The sequence below is a fragment of the Mytilus californianus genome, unplaced genomic scaffold (assembly GCF_021869535.1).
Source record: "Mytilus californianus isolate M0D057914Y unplaced genomic scaffold, xbMytCali1.0.p SCAF_4, whole genome shotgun sequence".
NCBI classification, from domain to species: Eukaryota; Metazoa; Mollusca; class Bivalvia; order Mytilida; family Mytilidae; genus Mytilus; species Mytilus californianus.
The window spans coordinates 27,884,354-27,904,119 of NW_026262690.1; the positions used below are offsets into that span (position 1 = coordinate 27,884,354).

At 32.3% G+C, this 19,766-nt stretch overlaps 2 protein-coding genes across 4 annotated transcripts in view; one reads left to right on the forward strand and one right to left on the reverse strand.

Moving 5' to 3' along the window:
• Window positions 1-1,221: 1,221 nt before the first annotated feature.
• Window positions 1,222-12,326, forward strand: LOC127737853 (divergent protein kinase domain 2A-like). The gene is made up of 5 exons (XM_052248802.1): window positions 1,222-1,262; window positions 4,483-5,440; window positions 6,497-6,619; window positions 8,445-8,622; window positions 9,793-12,326. The coding sequence occupies exons 2-5, from the start codon at window positions 4,835-4,837 to the stop codon at window positions 10,158-10,160; spliced, it is 1,275 nt and encodes a 424-aa protein (XP_052104762.1). The 5' UTR covers window positions 1,222-1,262; window positions 4,483-4,834; the 3' UTR covers window positions 10,161-12,326.
• Window positions 12,327-12,574: 248 nt separating this feature from the next.
• LOC127737850 (cytosolic phospholipase A2-like) overlaps window positions 12,575-19,766 on the reverse strand; it is a 136,755-nt gene continuing 129,563 nt past the window's right edge. For all 3 annotated transcript variants that reach the window (XM_052248795.1, XM_052248796.1, XM_052248797.1), the window contains 5 exons: window positions 16,420-16,984; window positions 15,772-15,875; window positions 14,627-14,796; window positions 14,155-14,341; window positions 12,575-13,407 (listed from right to left, as the gene is read on the reverse strand). In XM_052248795.1, the coding sequence (XP_052104755.1) occupies window positions 13,166-13,407; window positions 14,155-14,341; window positions 14,627-14,796; window positions 15,772-15,875; window positions 16,420-16,984 (1,268 nt within the window). In that variant the 3' untranslated portion in view covers window positions 12,575-13,165. The remainder of the gene's footprint in view (window positions 13,408-14,154; window positions 14,342-14,626; window positions 14,797-15,771; window positions 15,876-16,419; window positions 16,985-19,766) is intronic.

The window sequence follows — 19,766 nt, forward strand, 5'->3', positions numbered from 1 at the left end:
TAAAAAAGGGGGGATTTTCCAGTTTTCGGATATGACATTGAGGAGTTATGGAACTTAATTCTTTGAAAGAGCGACGTGCGTATCATGCGCTCATGGTGTAGCTCTTTATTTGAAATATACGAAACGGGTGGGGGTACTGGATGTGTCAGCTACTCACTCTACCATAATTTGATTGGAGTGGCCTTCCGAGCGAATCCCACATAATTATATCTTTACGTTAGAATTTAGTTTTAATTAATGTGTATGCACTGTATAGATCTAGACTAAAATTTCAAATCAATAATCATAAAGACTTGATTACGGACAGAACCCTTCTCACTTATTTTATTCATTCCACCACTATTCTTTGTTGTCAAAGTTGTTACTTCGTCAGATATCGGGTACCTAATTACGGGAGATGCAATAGTGTATGGAGTTCTGCCGAGACACGTAGTAAGTTATATCTCTCATGTAAATTCCATCACCACGTGACAAAATGTAGGTATCGACATTTCAACACTTGTTGAGCGAATGGGTGAAAAAAGTTTAATTCTATACTGCACGTAATATTCGCGAAATTAAAATCTAATTAGTTGGTCACCCTCCCTTCAGTCGTACGGGAATTGAGATAACGTACCTATGGAACATAAATTATTTCTTGACTACCCTACAGAATGACGATCCTGAAGGTGCATGAAACTTTATTAATGTAGGGATACAGGCGCACAGTACAATTTAGTTTAAATGTTCAAAACGTAAATAATGCCTTAGGAACGATGATTGTATAATTTTGTTTCGTGTCTCATCTTAGGGTATATAGAGGGCAACTTTTCAGACAGCTTATTTCTCCATTCTATAAGAATATATATTATATAGATGGTATATGTTGTTAAAGATAACCTTTTTGTATTAATGGTCGTGCTAGTACCCCACAATTTTTCTGCGTATAGACAAATGTGTAAACCTGCAAACGTTTTTAATTCAAGCAAGACCTATACAAGTATATATAAAAATAAAAGCATGTAAAGTTCCAGAAAATTAAAAACTTCTGGAATTTAATGTTTTCATCCCTACAGACATGACCGAAGACATTTTCAAAAGTAAACAAATATCTGAATGTTATTTGATACTCTACGCGCAGTTACACTGTTTAAATCACTTTTTGTTGTTCATATACCTAGGCTATTGTCCTTATCAATTGTCCTTATCAATCAATACAATACAGTACAATACAATTGTTACCTGAGGGATATGGGACGTCTCAAAGATTTTACTTAACGTTCGTAAGTTAGTTTATTTTGACACCTGTAACTACAAAAAAAGTGCAGATAAACCTTTACAGCTGAATTTATGAAATATAAATTGCATACAATCATATTAGTTGTTTAGGCTATTCACCGCAAAAAAATAACAACTAACAAAGATATGTTAGGTAGATTTCATACAGAACCTTCTCAAAGACAAAAAAAAACAAAACAAAAAAAACAACAACAACCGAAGTTGTATCTAGAAAAGTTCGTTAATTTCACTTTCAGATATATTGAAGATGTCCTCTTACTCAACTGCTCAATAACTTTCGTTTGAATGAGTGCTTAAGTCTCCTATATATATTCTAGTTGACTCGATATTAAGGATTCTACCGAAAGTAAAACCTATGCACCATATCTTGATATTTCTCTCGATATGTGACACAGAGGGAAGACTTAAAAATTGAATCTATGACAAACGTAATAATTTCAACTTCCCATATCTCAGCAGTAACATACCCGCTGCTCAGTTGTATGGCGTTTACATATCTCAGTTAATACATAACCTTGATTTGTCTCTTCTTATTCGGTATACGAGATTTGAACATCGGTACACTATTGTCTCCTTGATTTACACTTCTCCAAATTTGATTGTTGTATTGTATTGTTTATAATATACATGTGACTTTAACATAAATCTAAACCCGAATCATTTATTATGGTCACGTTATTCCAAAGAAAATGACTAATTGTGTTTTTACAATTCTCTGGAGACATGGAGCTGATGGTGAAAGGAATAACTTCAATATAAAATAAGAAGATGTGGTATGATTGTCAATGATACAACTCTCCACCGGAGACCAAATGACATAAACATTTATAGCTATAGGTCACCGTACGGCCTTCAACAATGAGCAAAACAAAAAACATACCACATAGGCAGCTATAAAAGGCCCCGAAATGACAAATATAAAACAATTCAAACGAGAAATTTAACGGCCTAATTTATGTACAAAACAATGAACGAAAACAAATAGGATCAACATCAACAAACAAAGGCTCCTGACTTTGGACAGGCACATACAGAATGTGGCGGGGTTAAACTAGTTTGTTGGCGTCAAAACCCACTCCCTTACCTTGGACAGTGGTGTATCAGTACAACATAAGAACAGACTATAAAATCAGTTGAAAAGGGCTTAACTCATCAGATCGATACAAAGCAGAAAAAACATAAAACACATACCTGACGTGGTAGGGTATTTATACATACCCACAACAAAAAAGACATAAAGTGTAGATCTGAGAGTACTTGCAGTTACTGACAGCTGGTCCAAAGCCAATAAAAAAATTATGCAGCTAAGACTTAAAAATCAACCAGTACACATCCAACATCCAATGGATTTAGTGTAAAGACGTAATAAACAGTCGGAGAAAAACATGACCTTGTGCAATGACAAGATACAGGTTTCGACAAATTGTAGAGCCATGAATGTGCATATGTATATAACACTAATATTTAATTTGATTTTAATTTACTGATAGCAAAATCAATATTTATACCAAGAAAAACAATATTCAAAGATCTAACCACAGTGTTGAATTGGTAACCGTTTAGATTAAAGTTATTAAAAGGATCGATAAGTTTACCCGCATCATATCTAAATTTCCGGGCTCGGTAAACAATATCTTCGTAAAAATTAGGATGTGCTATCCCGTTTGAAATAAGTTTTCGACAGATACAGCCAAACTTCCAAACCAAATCTTTGTAGTTATTGAAGAATTTAGTAAAGGTTTTAAGTAGTTTATGGTAACGAAATCCCTCTTTGAGTTTCAACATCTTTCACCCACTTGTACGACACATCACAGTTAACAGTTATCCCTAAGGCTGGAAGAACGTAGGTTGCCCTCTATATGTCGTTGGTTATCTGTCTCATTGACGTATAGAACACACCGCCTTCTTATTATATCTGGCCTATATGGATTCTAAATATGACTATCAAATGATCTAGTTTTAATGAAGATAAGAACTTTCTGCTGTTTTAGAAGCTGCCAAAAAACAAATTTGGAGCAAAACACAATCGTCGCTTTTTCCGTTCGTCTGTCAATGGGTCTGCAAAAATGATGTCTTGATGATAACATCACTTTCTCTCGCTTTATAATGGGAATAAAAATTATTCAGATCGTTGGAAAGGGGAAAATGCCTATTAGAATTGAGATAGTAAAGTCAAAATTCAAAGCCGCTTATACTACAAATAGACATTCCAGGATGATAACTTTAGTTTCTATTGTTGATTCAAAATGACTAAAATAGATGGATATTATACGATAAGACAGAAACGCTATCGAATTTCAGGTAACAGATCAAAGGTTTAGATAACACCTGCATATAGAAATCCCAATTTTTATTTTGCTTTTATACAGAAAGGACTAGGAAGGTAGAGTCACAGTTATTCCTGTTTAAAAAACAAAGAGCTCAAAATTTGGTTTCTATATAAGGTTCTAGAGGAAGCATTTATATATAACAAATGATAGATTGAGATAGATATTGATAAGATCTCTATAGTTAAAACTTTTAAAACAATAGCATTATTATTGTGCATGTGCAACTAGACCTAAAAGGTTAGCTAGGGTTAAAGAAAAAAGTTGTATATTGAAACTCACAATTTTCATATCTAAATACGTAATACTCGAAGAAATTAGTTTTTGGTATAATATAGTTCTTTCGTAGTCATCATGTTTTCGGGCGATAACTCGACTATGCAATTATGGATTGAAACGTATTTAGTAGGGTTAGAACATTCAGTAAATGTTATCTTTGTCTTGCATTCTATTTTGAATGTACTTGAAATACAGACAGATTAAACAAGACAAAAAATTACATTTTGCTTCCTCTCAATAACTCTGCGTTTTAGTGGATCATCGATTGGTGGTGCCAACTTTGTATTTGTCTCAAGACACATTACATAAGTATCATTTATGAATTACAACCTAAGAGTAAAGATATTGTACCCCGGAGACTGGAGTTCTTATTTCTTTGAAATGGCAGTAAGATCCATCAGAGGGGCGCGATAAAATTCGGGCGTTAACTTTAATGTTTTGTTGGAGAGCTCTTCGAAATAGCTAGAAGGGATTTATACGTGTCATTTCTGCTCGATCGTACACACCCGGTTTATTTTTTCATCAGATTAACAAATGTTTGCCATTCATCCCATTCCAGCAATGACTTATTTGATACATTATTTTTCTACTCTTCCAGAATATGCAAGAACTATATTCCACTGACCGTCACACAAACAACAATTAATCAATCAAAAAAATAATGAAAGATTTTGACCATCTATGCGTTTGACTGTCCCTCTGGTATCTTTCGTCCCTCTTTTATTGAGACAGAAAAAAAAAATGGATAAAGAATAGTCCTTTTTTTAGCATTGTAAAAACAAGAAAAAAACAACAAGAAAAGCTTGATCAAAACTTCAGCAGTACGGAAGAAACAAACTGATTATAGATAATTATTCTGTTTTGATATATGTATGAGTCCGGCTGCCCCATAATTGGAGATATCGTAAATTTTCTAATATGTAAATGGTTGTTCTGAAACTGTTAATAAAATGAAAAGACTACCACTAAAAATCAAATGTTTTATGGTTTTAATGATGTTTGTGTCTGTTTATGTTTATGGCAATCTAGTATGGTCATTAAATATCAATCATTTGAAAACAGACACATTTCTAGAAATAGGCAAATGCCCTGCATGTTTTGGACATAGTATGTGTATAAACATGAAAAATGAAAAGATTTATTTTACTGGATGGTCAAAAGTTCGACTGTTTGATATTATAAACATAAAAAATGTACATACAGCTAGACATTTAGATAACCAAGAACAAATCATCATTAAAAAATTAGGGCATAATAAAGAATTTGAGAATGTGGATGAAAAAATATGTAAGGATGCTAACAGACCCAAAGGTTGTGATGTTGCCAGGATTTTACATATCACAAACACTGGAGATGAAATCGTAAGAAAAGGTTTACTACCAAAGCATTTAGAGGAAATGAATCAAATGTTTGCATGTCCGACATATAGTTTGATAGACAGAGTACTGTCATACTACAAAGAGAGATTAATACCTGCCAGAAGCATGTTGAATACCAGGGACAAATTACAGATATATGGTACATCTCTGATAAATGCAGAACCATTAATGCTTCAGGTAGTATATAATGATTGTAGATGCAAGAAGAAAATACACCAGGCCAAATGATTTAACATTATCAACAAAACATGTATGAAAAGGAAAACAATTTTTTTAACATCCGTCATTAAAAGAGAGAATGAAACTACCAAAGGGCAAACACTAATAAGGCGAAATCAAACTGACAATGCCATGGATGGAAAATAAAATTAAAAGACCAAAAGACAAACAATTGTATACAAAACATAAAAAGAAAACTTAAGACTGAGAACAACAACACAAAATAAGTAAAAGTTTATTGACAGAAGTCGGAATAATTATCGGCGTGATTTATTGGTTTAAATGTGTTTATATCAACCATATGACATTAAAGATTCAATACTGTTTTAACATATTCAATGAAATGCAAGATTGATACAATTTTCTGTTGTTTTCAATTTAGACTTGTTTATATTTTTTCGTTCGGGTTTATATAATCCGTTCATCCTATTTCGATTCTTCAAAATTCAAGAGACAATCCTTAATTGAGGTAAATTATATGGCCTTCCAAATACCGTTTCGATTCCTAACACCACTGAAGAGACATTAATTGTCGAAATCCGGATATGGCGTACAAATTTTTGCACCTCATGTTTGCAGTAAACCATCTTTTCCGCAAGTTTATTGTTTTCTGTTTGGTATTAAATTAATAATTAAAGATCTATTTTGTTACATCTGGTGATCCGTTTATTTGGCAATCGCCATGCAGAGTTTAAGAACATCCGTTGTTCGACCTGCTAGTCAAATGCGTTTTGTTAAAATATACTTTTTCACTTTTTTGGTCTTTTGGAAAATGTTGTTTGTGCTGTGGTTAGACCCGTCTACCAAGAAATTTGCACACGTATAAATATTGCTGTTTTTATCCAACGCAATCATAGGTTTGAACGTTGTTTTCAATTTAGACTTGTTCATATATATATATATATATATATATATACATATATATATATATATATGTATATACATTTCATCACCAACCACGAAGAGATTATGATATTTTTCAGTCGCTTCGGCAATTTATTGTTTTATTTCTAGACGTTTCCAGCTGAAGAAGGATGGTCATTCCCAAAATACTATGGTGCATGTGGAAGGTATATAGCTGTCAGCCATGCAGGAGAGCCACTACATAACTTCTTTTCTGAACCTTTTCACAAAAGAGTAAATTTACAATTGCTGATTTGTATTGGCCAGTTTTGGTCTGTTTGCATTTTTAGCTACCTTGACCTGCGTATAAAAATTAGCAATTTCTCGTGAATTTAATGTGTAACTATCTAAATATTGTACATGTACGTTTTATTATATCTTATTCCACCCCTGCATAACAGATGCTAGTATATGGGGTTACACAGCTTAATGTAATTTATATTTATCTCTTTATATACAACTAATGCTTGTTTAGGTGAGAACCGGAGCCAAACTAATTGAAATGTCATTTTTTTTTTGGTACACACATTTGGAAAATTTTTTTTTTTTAAAAAGGCCTTTTATGTCAACGTTTCTTTAATTTAAGATATTTCACAATACTATTTTGGCGAATTTTACATTGAAAAAAATAAGATAGAAAGCAACGTAAGGTACATATGCCCAATAAAAAAATGACGAAAGCAATTTTCCACAAATAAATAATTTTTCTGTTTATGGTTTTTCTACGTCATTATCAATATAATAAAAACCTACCTTACAGTGAGTGTTGCAGGGTATGCGGTGCCATATAGCTGCTAACATCTTCGTCGTTTGGTCTCTGGTGGATAGTTGTCTAATTGGCAATCATACCACATCTCCTTATTTGTTACAGGTTTTGTTGAAAGGTCTTTACTTACCTTATGTATGTATATATATATATATATATATATATATATATATATATATATCGCCAATGGCAGTCAGCAGGGTTTAAGAACATTTGTTGTTCGACCTGTTAGTCAAATGCGTTTTGTTAAAATATACTTTTTCACTTTTTTGGTCTTTTGGAAAATGTTGTTTGTGCTGTATTAAGACCCCTCAGACAAGAAATTTGTTTTGCATGCACACGTATAAAAAATGCTGTTTTTATCCAACGCAATCATAGGTTTGAACGTTGTTTTCAATTTAGACTTGTATATATATATATATACACCTTTAAATTTTTTTCTTAAGGAGAAAACCCTTAGCACATATTTTTGTTTGGCTTCAAAGAAAACCAAAATATACACTTTATCCGTCGACGCACCAGTTTCTCTTCTTTTGGAGTTCATGCGATTCCTTCAGTTTTTGTTTTTTGCTTTGATTTGTATCTACTTAATTGATTTATGAGATTTGAACATCGGCGAACTACTGTTATCTAATTTGAAGTCGTCCATTTGAGTCTTTTCAAGAAAAAAATATAATGAAGACCTTCTAGTTTCAGTTGGTTGTTAAAGCCAGGTTCACCTGAATATATAGGATGCATAGTTATTGAGTGACACGAGAATTAGTACCCACAGACTGCATGTTTGTTAAAATATCAATCACCTATCCGCGACATATATTTTGTAAATAGAAATAAATGCATTTGAATGATATCATTTATGATGTATGTGTTCTTGGAGTGCGTGTCACTCTTCACATAGCAACATTTTGTCTGAAAAAAGTCTTTTATCATTTCATCACGAAATCTTTAACAAACTTTTGCAAATATACAAAAGACCTCTGAATTACTGCTCAAATTAAAAAAAATGTTGAGGAAGAAATATGATATTCAAATTTCAAGTAATCTACTTCATGTAATGAAGATACAATGTAGTATTTAAAAGTTCAATAGATTTGTTCGTGACGTCCAGAAAAAACTGTATCTACAGACTACGTTCGTCAAAGTGTTCTTGGTTTCTTTGAAAGGGGAAAATTTTAAAGCTGGTTTTACATATGTACCCACTTCTAAAATTGCTATTATTTTAAATGTGAAAAGCGGTTGAGATGTCTTATGAAGGTTACACAAGCTCATTTATACATTTTGGTATAATTTCAGGCTGATATTGCATATCAGATAATGAAGATAGCTGATAAGTTGAACAATGAAGGGAACCAGTTTGTATTGTACTGGACTGATTTAAGCCTTGACAATTTAGTCGTTGATAGCGCAGGGAAAGTCACCGTTGTAGATTTAGAGGATATCATAGTTGTTGACAGAGATGCTATTGCCAGAGGTAGGCCTTATACTCAAATATAGATTAATATAAATCATCTTTCATTTGAGTCACATTATCATTCATGCTCTCATATCAGCTGCGACGGTAGCATAAGGCCTTATATCTGGTCAATAGATGCTTCATGATAGATTTATTGATTTCCCAATTTGCTGCCTTCGACGAAAACAGACAGAGCGATTCTTTATTTCTTCTTCTACGTTGTCAGTGTTTTAATCAACATTTAGATTTATGCGACAGAGACTTCTTCATGATTAAAGAACAGTATCTTTAAAAAAAATTCTCATTCTTGCGTGTTTTACTGATAAACGAATAAGTATATTTTTTTTTAGAGACAGCTTGTGGATTAAGTTTTTTGACACCAATAAGTCTGTCAACACGTTGTGGAATTTTGTGAAACTTAGAAAGAAGCTTTATCATTGATTTATAGATTTATAGATAGGTTGACTTAGTTGTTTACTATTAACATTTACACACAGATACGGATATGTTATAGGACTGTTACATAAATTGGACAGAAGCTTCTTAATCAGCAGGAATAACCATCTGAAGAAGTTTAATTTTTTCTGTAATTTACTGTCAGTAAACATAACACTTTCTCACTGATAGCTGCAATCACATGATTCCGTGGAACTCTTAACTCATTTTTAATAATGTGTGTCGGTCAAAGTTAAACAATATGGGTAGCTGAGAATTTTTGTTTTAACGAAACAATATGTGCATCACTACTTACACAAGTTTGTTGATCTTAATCTTGAAATGATGGATGGTTATCATTATTTACTTTTATATAGGAAACAGTCTAACAGTCTTATAACTATGTCTTTTTCTGTTATAAGGAATATTGAGCACATGCGAATTTTATCATTCCTTTTTGCTTTGCGGTTTCTAACCAATTTCATCAATGCCATTTCAGAAAGTTTACGATTTTCTAATCATACAAATGTGACCTATGTTCCAGAAAAAGGAATTCAAAAAAGCATATCATTGTGAAGAAAAGAAAATTTATAAGAGGTATATATGTATTGCGTAAGGTACAGAGTAACAACTGAATAATAAACTACATTTAAGTAATTTCTCTAACGACCCCTATCAACGTCCGCACGCGTTAAAGCTCGTGTGTTTCTCAACAAATATCATTTGAATTGATTTGTTTATTTTGTTTTACAGCAAAACCAAGGAAAGACTGGTATGAGGTCCATCAAAGTTCTTTTGTTCATTGTTACAGAAAGAATTGTTTTAGATTTTCTCGAGACGATTTGTGTACACATGTAAACTCTGATCACAACTACTATGCAGCATGCAGAATCATCATCTCTGAATATGTGAATGAGCAATCTCTAGGTTTAATGCGAGGCCTTCTACATGACATGCCAAACTATGCCAATGATGACTGGGACCTGCAGCACTTATTGCATGAATGTGTTCATGGTTATACACCAGCAAGTAGGATGAAAGTAAAAACTCAATTAACAGAGGCTTTATTTAATTTGAGCAATATAAGGGACAGTAATGATGCTGCAAAACGGAAGAGGTAGCAAGCATTATGAAAGACGTGTTTCAGAAAACGTTACAGATTATTTCTATTCCGTAATATATTATTATCATGCACACTCTTAAGACATCACACAAAAGGGGTAATCAAAATTTAATTATCTTGAAAATCCAGTTTATCTGGCTAAGTAACTTACGCCGTTATAGTTTTTAGATTTGTATAAGGAAAAAAGAACATTTATGTGTGGTTTTAGGGTTGGTTGAGCATTTTGCTTCTTAAACTGTCTTGGAAGAACTAATTGTATCTTACCAAGGATTTTGATAACAGGTCCTACCAATGAGTATAATTTAGGAAAGAAGTGAAAATTAAAATAATAGTTTATACCATAAATTGTGATATATTTGATAAGTTTTGGCCTGATGAAAGTACAAAAATTTATCATAATAAGGCGTTTATCATAAGGATTAGGACAAACTTAACAGTTTAAGATATTTTATTTAGATATACTGTCATGGTTACATATCATTTTCATTAAACGTCGAATTGTTCACAATGATGAATTTTGTAAAGTTCGCAGTAAAATCATGCATACACATTTTTTTTCATTTTTTATTTACCGTTCATCTGCTCTAAGTAACTGATTCCGCAAAAGTTTCATCATTTGAAAATAATTTCTGTTTTCCAGACAGGCCTAATACAATGTTTGTTTAAGTTATAATGTCATAAGTTTCTTATGTCATTAATCAAAAATGTTTTTGATTACTGATATAAAGTTAACAGTGCAAATTTTACTGAACCAGATGCGCATTTCAACAATTAATATCTCTTCAGTGATGCTCGAGGGTAAAATATTTTAAAATACATCACTTAATTCAAACGTTGAAATGCTGATAAAATGAAAGGGCTGTGCTACATATGAATGTTAATCATGTGGTGGTGACGCAAAAAGGAAAAAAATACCAATATGCGTAGATGGTTTTATTTATGCAGTCAGACGATTAAAACAACCCCTTTTTTATCAGAAATGTTACTTTCGACAGAAAACCTGCTCTTATTTTGATTACAATACAACAAACAACAATACGTTAATTACTGCCCCTTACCAAAATATTTCCCGAAGATACAAAACAAAAATTATTAAACATCTGTTAAAAAAACTATTTGTATTTTTTTATTGACCTACCACCCCATTTATGTTCACAGTATAACTTACGGTATTTTCCATGAAAGTTTACTAAGTTTGTATGAGATGCAATAAATAGCTACCCAAAAGCCTATTCATTAAGAATATACAAAAAGAGAGGCAAAAAATACCAAAGGGACATTCAAATTCATAAGTGGGAAAATAAACCGACAACGCTATGGCTAAAAAAGAAAAGACAAACAGACAAACAACAGTACACAAAACACAACATTGAAAACTAAAGACTAAGCAACACGAACCCCACCAAAACTGGGGGTGATCGCAGGTGCTGCGGAAGGGTTAGCAGATCCTGCTCCACATATTGCATCCGTCGTGTTGCTCATGCAAGAACAAACCCGGTGATAAGTCCATTTCTGTAGGTCACATTAGGGAGAAAAAGGACAGGATTGTAGTTACGACAATTGGAACATATCCGTCGTCAATTGTGAAACAGTTATTTCATAACGGTCAACCAACTCGTGACGGCGTACGTAAAAGTTACGAAGAGATGATTTCAACTTTGAACTCTCTGTTTAATAGCTTCCTTGTTATCAGCAACCCTGTATCAAGGATATCATGATAGGAAATACAAGCCCTTGAACATCGTATCAACTGGGAGATATATACTTCGTATGCAGGCGCTGCTGGATAGATGAGTTCAACAAATTTTGAATTATTTAATGAGAGAACATCATCTTCATAGCTGAAAGTGAAGTTAAAGAATACTGCTAACTTTTGTTCTTTCTTCCTAAGATGTTCCTGTATGAGTCAGCCTCATAAAGAAACAAACCGGCAAGAAGAGGAAAACAGTTGGTTTTCATGGAAATGCCGATTGTTTGTTGAAATACACGTTCTCGATACATAACAAATATGTTGTCAATCAGAAAATCAAGCATCTTGATAATATCAGTTTCAGAGAACAAAATAATACAAAAAGTAAAAATTGAGGGAATCGCATGAATCTAAACGGAACTAGACCGGGTGCATTGACAGGGTAAACGTCTTCGACTTTGCATGTAATCAAAATTAATAGACGTATAGCAGCTGCTATGCTCTAATGGTGGTTTAGTGCAGTTAAATCCGCAAAAAATGTTACGGTTTGAATTGTTTTTTTTTTTTTAAATTTTCCCGATATTGTTTTGAATCAAGATAAATGGCATAACTTCGGAAGTCGGTGTTCTCCATTTTCTCACTTTAAACATATTCGGAATATTCACACATTTGTACATTCGTTTGAGCACATTTGTCCTCTTTTCTTACAAAAATTCATAACGAAGTGCTATTACAATTTTATTTTGGCTGGATTAAAATAATGTAATAAGTCATATCTATTTGGTCGAAAATATGCAACAATTTAGGATACATGTCATAACAATAATATAAAGAATGAATACACATATTTCTGACAATAAAGTGTATACAAACATCAAGCAACGAAATATTTAAAGGAAATGAGGGATGGTAAAATATTTTGTCCGATTTCTCTAAATTTATCGTATTGACGTGAAAAACAGTACACTTCGAAACGCAGAGTGAACACAATTCAAAATGCAGGTAAGCGTGAATATCTAATGATCGCCATAGTGGAATAACTGGAACAAAATTCGAATCGTATTTACTAGTTTTTTAAGAGAAAAAACACAAACCAATCTTAAAACCCATTTTTCATATGAAGTCTATAAAGAAGGAAATATTTAATGATGCTGGATAATATAAAGAACGAAAGAAGTAATCAAAAGTATACGACGTGAACACTCTTTAACACAAATAGTAGAAATGGTGTCATAAAGATAATAATTATTCGTCAATAGAAAAACATAAGCTCGAATTGATTTTTGCAATTATTCCATTCCATATTAGTAATATTACAAAGGAGCCGTTTTATGCCTTTGCCGGCCAGTCAGTTTCCTTTCTTGTTTGTTGTTGATGCTTTTTGAGATACAGGCCTTTATATCCTCAATATTATTAAAAACTAGAAATTCAGAGAGTTGTGACAATCTATCAAAGTTTTCCGCGCTGTACTGGAAGTTGGTGCAGTGGAATGTTGACTGATCATCATAAATTGTGAAATTAGCGAATTCTTTTTCTCTGTCACTTCGTTCGACTCCTAAAATTATGAATTTATGTTCTTTGATAATAAACTTATACTAATATCAAATTATACGAAAGACGCAAAAAAAATATGCTTCATATCAGCTCCATTACAAAACGATGATTTGTTTATGTCATTTACGCGTTTAATAAGCAAGCTTTATCTCTACATTTCTGGACAGACCATATCATCACCATTTGAAATTGTACAGTTGTCATATTTTGATGTTTAACCATGGTGGAAGGACGTTATGTCGGTACTTGAATACTCTTACTACCAGATCACATCTCCCCAATTATACAAAATAATATCTTGTCATGCTATAGATCATCTCAGTTGATTTTTCACACTTGAAGGTTTTAGTTTCGATCTTTGATACTTATTTTATTTTATCAGCAAAGTTGATTGTGTGTCTTTGAAACATTTGGTATCGAGGTTACATGATAGAGTTAAGGCAATAGAAAACCCAAATCTAAACTTGTAAATTCGAAATCCTTATTAGATTTTTTATTTACATCATAGTTTAAACTGATAACTCGGTACATAAACAATTGTGCACCGGTGCCGATGATTTGAAAATCCCTATAGTTAACAGTTTCTTATGTCGGTAGTCAATGTTCGGTACTGCCATAACTTAAGTGATACATTTTAAGCGTAAATTTGCATTTCAGAAAGCAGGTAGATCTGTGTTGGTATTTAGTGTGTCGAGGTTTAGGGAGGAAGCGATTCAGAAGAAAAACATTTTATTTTATAACTACTTACCTGGACTTTTAAACGTTCGGAATTCTTCGTTCACCAATACAAAATGCATAATAATAGGACATTTTGGATCTTTTTCATCTTCAAAAATGTACAGCTCTTGTACTTTTCTGCCTTTATATTTTTCAATGTTGATTTTTGGAAATTTGATATCATGTTTTCTTGCCCAAGCTTCCGCTTTTAGTATTGTCTACAAGTGAAATACATGTTTGTGTTGTATCAGTTTATCTCAATGCATTTGACAGATATCGCAGTTTTATATTGTAAAAATGATTCAAATTGATTTATATTGTTAACAAGAGTCCAATAATGACATTTAAGTCAATGATTTGAAATGATTCTTTATTTCCATTTACAAAAAAGGGGCAGAATAATAGGGATTTCTAAATTTCTATCTATTCATCCATATTTGAGAAAAGAAAACATATATATAATTATTAATTATTGTTAAAATTCATAAAGTACACACTATTACCTTGAAAGGGTCATTAGAATCTTTTTTTCGGTCTGTAAAATCAAATGACAGGATGAGGTCTACGTCCCTACCGGGTTGGAAGAGAAGTGGATACGGAGAGTTGAACGCTAAACCAGCATCGATCAAACATAACTTCTCAAGGTCATTTTTCAAGTAGTTTTCAAATAAAGCTGAAACAATAAGACTCTAAAGTGTGTATAAACTTGGTTTTTTAAAATCATATTAGAGTTATTAAGGGCTATGTATGAGAAACGAATTTAGCTCCATAAATGTTTCAAGACGTTCATAATTCAAATTCAGGCTATCCATATATCATTGAAGACCTCCAGAAATATTTCAGGGTCTCCGTAATTCGATTTCAGGATATCCTGAATTATTTCTGAACCTCCACAAATGATTAGTCAAAAATGCTTAGCTCTATTTGGCAAAACCTTTCCCAATGGTCTTCAACTTCGTACTGTATTTGTCCTTTTTAACTTTTATGATTTGAGCGTCACTGATGAGTCTTTTATAGACGAAATTCGCGTCTGTTGTAGACATTTGCTTTAATTCAGGAGTTCCTTAAACATTTCAGGCTATCCTTAATACTGATAGAGCTCCACAATTATGCGCAATGTTCGAGTTACGGTGCTGGAATATAGGACTTTATATTAATTTTGCGCATAAGACTACTGAGAACGACAGAATCACACTTTGCCAAAATGTGCACTTACATTTGCGGCAGAAGTACTTAAATTATGTAATCAACTGTTTCAATATTATTCTTTATTCATATAAACTACCTGTTTGCGGATGAAAGTTGAACAACAGCAAGTAGAAAAACAAATATTATGATTTTCAACTTTAACTCAGAATAAAATACAAACATTCTATGTAAAAAAGGCAAAATAATAAATATGACGAAAATATGCGGCAGATGTCCATTTCAAGAAATACAAGCAAATAACCAAGCATTTATTGATTGTATCGATGGGTTGCTGTCTAAATGCCGAATACCCCATAATACCTTTTATTCAAATCAATGTATATTTAGAATTAATGTTTTAAATTATTCTGCCATCAAACATTCAACATGGAGATCCTTTAAAACTATTATACTCTATTCAATGAAGAATGAAGTTTACACTTTAGATTATCATACTTACGTATTCTATCTCTTAAAGGAGACCAACTATCAGTTTCGTCAAAAGAAATTTTTCGCAAAAAGTTATTAATTTCCGCCGCCCTATGACGTCTACTCTTTAGGAAGCTACTCAAATAAAACAAACAATTGTGATAACAAAATAAACTTATGTACGATGTTGAAGGTCGAAAACTAAAGTTATCTATTTCTTCAATGGAATCTTTTTCAATAATGTTTCATTCTCTCCATAAAGGGTCCACGTATTTAATAATGTATTTGTTGATCTTATGTTTATTTTACGTTTATGCTTAATTTCATTATATATGAGATTTTTTTATGCAAATAATTTACCAAGTTTAAGAAGATTACAGTAATTTCATATTCCATAAATCAACCCTAATAGAGCCTCCTGTTCAAAACCCCGGCCATGATAAAACATGGGTCTCTTTTAGAAGATAAATATTGTATAAAATTTACTGTACACAGCAAACTCTGGGGACATAACGCAAAGTATAGTCATACTGCTTATTCATACTTTGCTGATTGTTATGCATGAAAAGGAAGGCAAACGAAGCTACATATATATCACTACAAAGAATGACAATAATATTGTCTAATTGAGTTTGATCAAGCAGAAAGAAATCACAAGTATTAAACACTTAATGCTTACGTTTCCTTTAAAGGTTGCTTCACATATGTGTCAACAAAATACCCATCAATTTCATCTGCCGCATTTGCTGAATCCTTCTGCATTTGATGTCGTCCCCCATTTTTCTCTGTTACCTCATCTTGATCGAAAACACTGTCATTTCTAATCACTTCAGTTAGTTCTGGGCCGTCAGTGGTCCCTTGCTCTTCAAACAAACGAATCTCTTCCTCGCGAATCTGACATATTGTTTTAAACAAGTCTTCCAGTTCTTCTTTTTCTTCCATGCTTGGTTCTGATGTAACTGATTGATATACACAATAATCTTCGTCTTCTTCATCTAATGAATCATTACTGCCAGCAATAAGACACACATTACTTTCTTGAACATCATATCCTAATGATTTGATGGAGTTGTCACGCTGGTATGAATCGCTATTGTTATCTTCATGATTTCTGCAGGGACCGTCCAACTCGTCGAAAGCTTCAGATCCTTGTGTATCCAATTGGTCTCTTACTTTGATTTGGGTAGCAGCAATTTGGTTTTTTGAATTTAACATTGTCTGTTTTTTCATAAAGATACAAGAATCTGCAACAAACAAGCAATTTAAGAGGCTATATCAGCAATCACTGAGCTTTGATTGGAATGTCAAAAAATCAAATTTGATAAAAATTGGTATAAAATAATGTGTTGAATAGAATATTACAACTAATAAAAATGAAGGCAGACATTAAAATCTTATCAGCTCGTTTTCCTTGTGCCTTGCTATATAGTGTTTATATGCCATTTTGTTTTTCTTTGTTGACATAGTTTTTTGTATTTATAGTGATGAAGATTAAAAAACAATGTTAACTGCTGTACCCCAATTTCTGACAAATTTACCTATTTTGTCTGTTTGTTTTGTTCCCACATTGTTGCCAATGTAAAAGAATTGTATGCGAATGCCATACACGTGCGAGGTTAAGTTAGCTATAAAACAAGGTTTAATCCACCATTTTTTTACATAAAGAAATGCATGTACCAAGTCTGGAATATGACAGTTGTTTACCATTCCTTTGGCTTTGATGTGTTTGAGCTTTTGATTTTGCCATTTGATAAGGGACTTTCCGTTTTGAATTTCTTGGAGTTCGGTATTTTTGTTATTTTACTTTTTGCAACGAAATGTCTATCCTGAGACAGTAGTCAAAATACTATCACTTTACAACACGTTTTAATCATTTTTAATGTTAAGAATAAATTTCGAAAAATAGGTGTTCGTGTCCATTACGAATTTACTTTTAGTTTCATAAGGAGTGAGAATTTGATATCACTTGATATCAACTCGAGTTATTCAATTTCAATATGATAATAATTTAGCATTTGGCAAGATTTTCAGGTAAAAATATGAGTATTTTGTAAACTATTAAAGGAATTAAATTATTTATTCCATATTGATAGAACTTTAATAGGTTTTTCTATATGAATGGGATTTTGAATAAATAAGCATATTCACCTGCGGAAAAAGTATATTCACCGCGCAAAACGTCACGTGCTTTTACGTGTATAATAACGATACAATGTTTGACGTTTAGTTGGTTTTGGTAAATAACTGTTATTTTATACATATTTTTCTCGCTCGGAACATGGAATAAAACAATTACTGTCTTTTGTTTCGGTAAATATGTGGTTTAATTGACTTTTGAAAAACCTAGTGACATTCACTTCGGCCGTTGGCCTCAGTGAATATCAGTTTTTCAAAAGTCAATAAAACCACACATTTACCTCATCAAAAGACAGTTATTTTATAATATCTATTTAGGTTATCTTTGGATTCGTATTTGGCAAAACTTTTAGGAAGTTTGAATCCTCTATGCTATTCAATTTCGTACTTAATTTGGCCTTTTAAATTTTTTTTATTCGAGCGTCACTGACCAGTTGTTTGTAGACGAAACGCGCGTCTGGCGTACAAAACTTCAATCCTGGTATCTATGATGAGTTTTTTTTTTGACATGCAGAAAATTTCATTGTTTTGACCTTTGAAGTCGTCAATAACACAACGATCAGCAAATGGAAATGCCGCAATATCGTTTTATGACGCTTGAGAAGCCAATCAAATTAACGTATTTTTCGTATCAATTTCTCGTATCACCCTCCGTGTAATATGAGAAATATATCTTCATGCGAGAAATAGAAAACAAGTCAAAACCATAAGAGAATAATAATAACCAATCAAACTCGACAAAAACATTTTTTTTTTGTTTTGTTGAAATTGCTTTACTTTGTATCCTTTCTTTGCAAATATTCATGAAAGTTTATTTAAAAAACTTAAACATTCATAACTACTGTTTTACGACAGCTACAAATTTTCATTTATGAGCTTAAGAACAATATTAACATATGATTTCCATTATTCAAGTATCAACGCAGTATTATGAAATAATTAAAGTAATGGGTAAATTAGTCTTATCCAAACAGTATTGGAAATGACGCTTGCTTAGCAGGTAGTATATAACTATTAGTAAGTAACTGATTACCGACACCTTTAAAAAAGAATGAAATTGTATAAGATAACATCAGTTTCTCTCTAAATAAACAATAGGAATTGTGAATATTTTTATCATGATTTAACTATTTCTAAGCGGCTTTTCCTAGACAAGACTAAAGTTTTACAGACAAGATCACACGTTGGTTGACCATTATCTGTGTCAAAGATAACCACGAAAATGATGTTTCAATTGTCGAACATATAACCACAAGCCGCCTCCTTTTCTTCGATTTTGATAAACGCTAAGATCTAAATGACAAAATAAACTCATCATAGATACCAGTGTCAAAATTGTGTACGCCAGACGCGCGTTTCGTCTACAAAAGACTCATTAGACGCTCGCGATCGGATCAAAAACGATAGAAATAAAATTAGAAGTTGACGTTAGTAGAAATTGGCAAATCTGTTTATGTCATTTTGTTGTCAAAAAGCTCTTAACGTTTCTACGTTTTTATACCACCCTGGGTTTTAAATGTTTAGAGTTAAGGGACTAAAACAAATAGCCAAATTTATCTATGGTCATCTTTGCCTTACATACGAAATGTTAAATTATATGGACATTTGCATTGTAAACATTATCATGCCTAATTTTCTTTTCTGATTTTTATGAGATTGATACCATAGGTTTATCTTAGCAATTATGTGGCCGAGTTAGAAAATCAATGCTGATCAACTATTTCTTTGAGTTATTCGGATTGTAAATTATTTATAAGTTGCGATTTAAGTGTTCGTACGACGACAAATCGGATTTTGAGGAAAAAATTTGATAAAACAAAAAAGAGTTTTTTGAAGTCTTTGCCAAATCCATTCAAGGTAAAACTTGTCTGATCGAATTTGAACCTTGGT

What these genes read in the sequence shown, in the direction of transcription:
- LOC127737853 (XM_052248802.1), top strand. Translation starts at nt 4,835, where the DNA reads ATGAAAAGACTACCACTAAAAATCAAATGTTTTATGGTTTTAATGATG. An exon ending in CAGAACCATTAATGCTTCAG is followed by an intron (nt 5,441 to 6,496) that starts GTAGTATATAAT and finishes TTTTATTTCTAG; the next exon opens with ACGTTTCCAGCTGAAGAAGG. An exon ending in CTGAACCTTTTCACAAAAGA is followed by an intron (nt 6,620 to 8,444) that starts GTAAATTTACAA and finishes GTATAATTTCAG; the next exon opens with GCTGATATTGCATATCAGAT.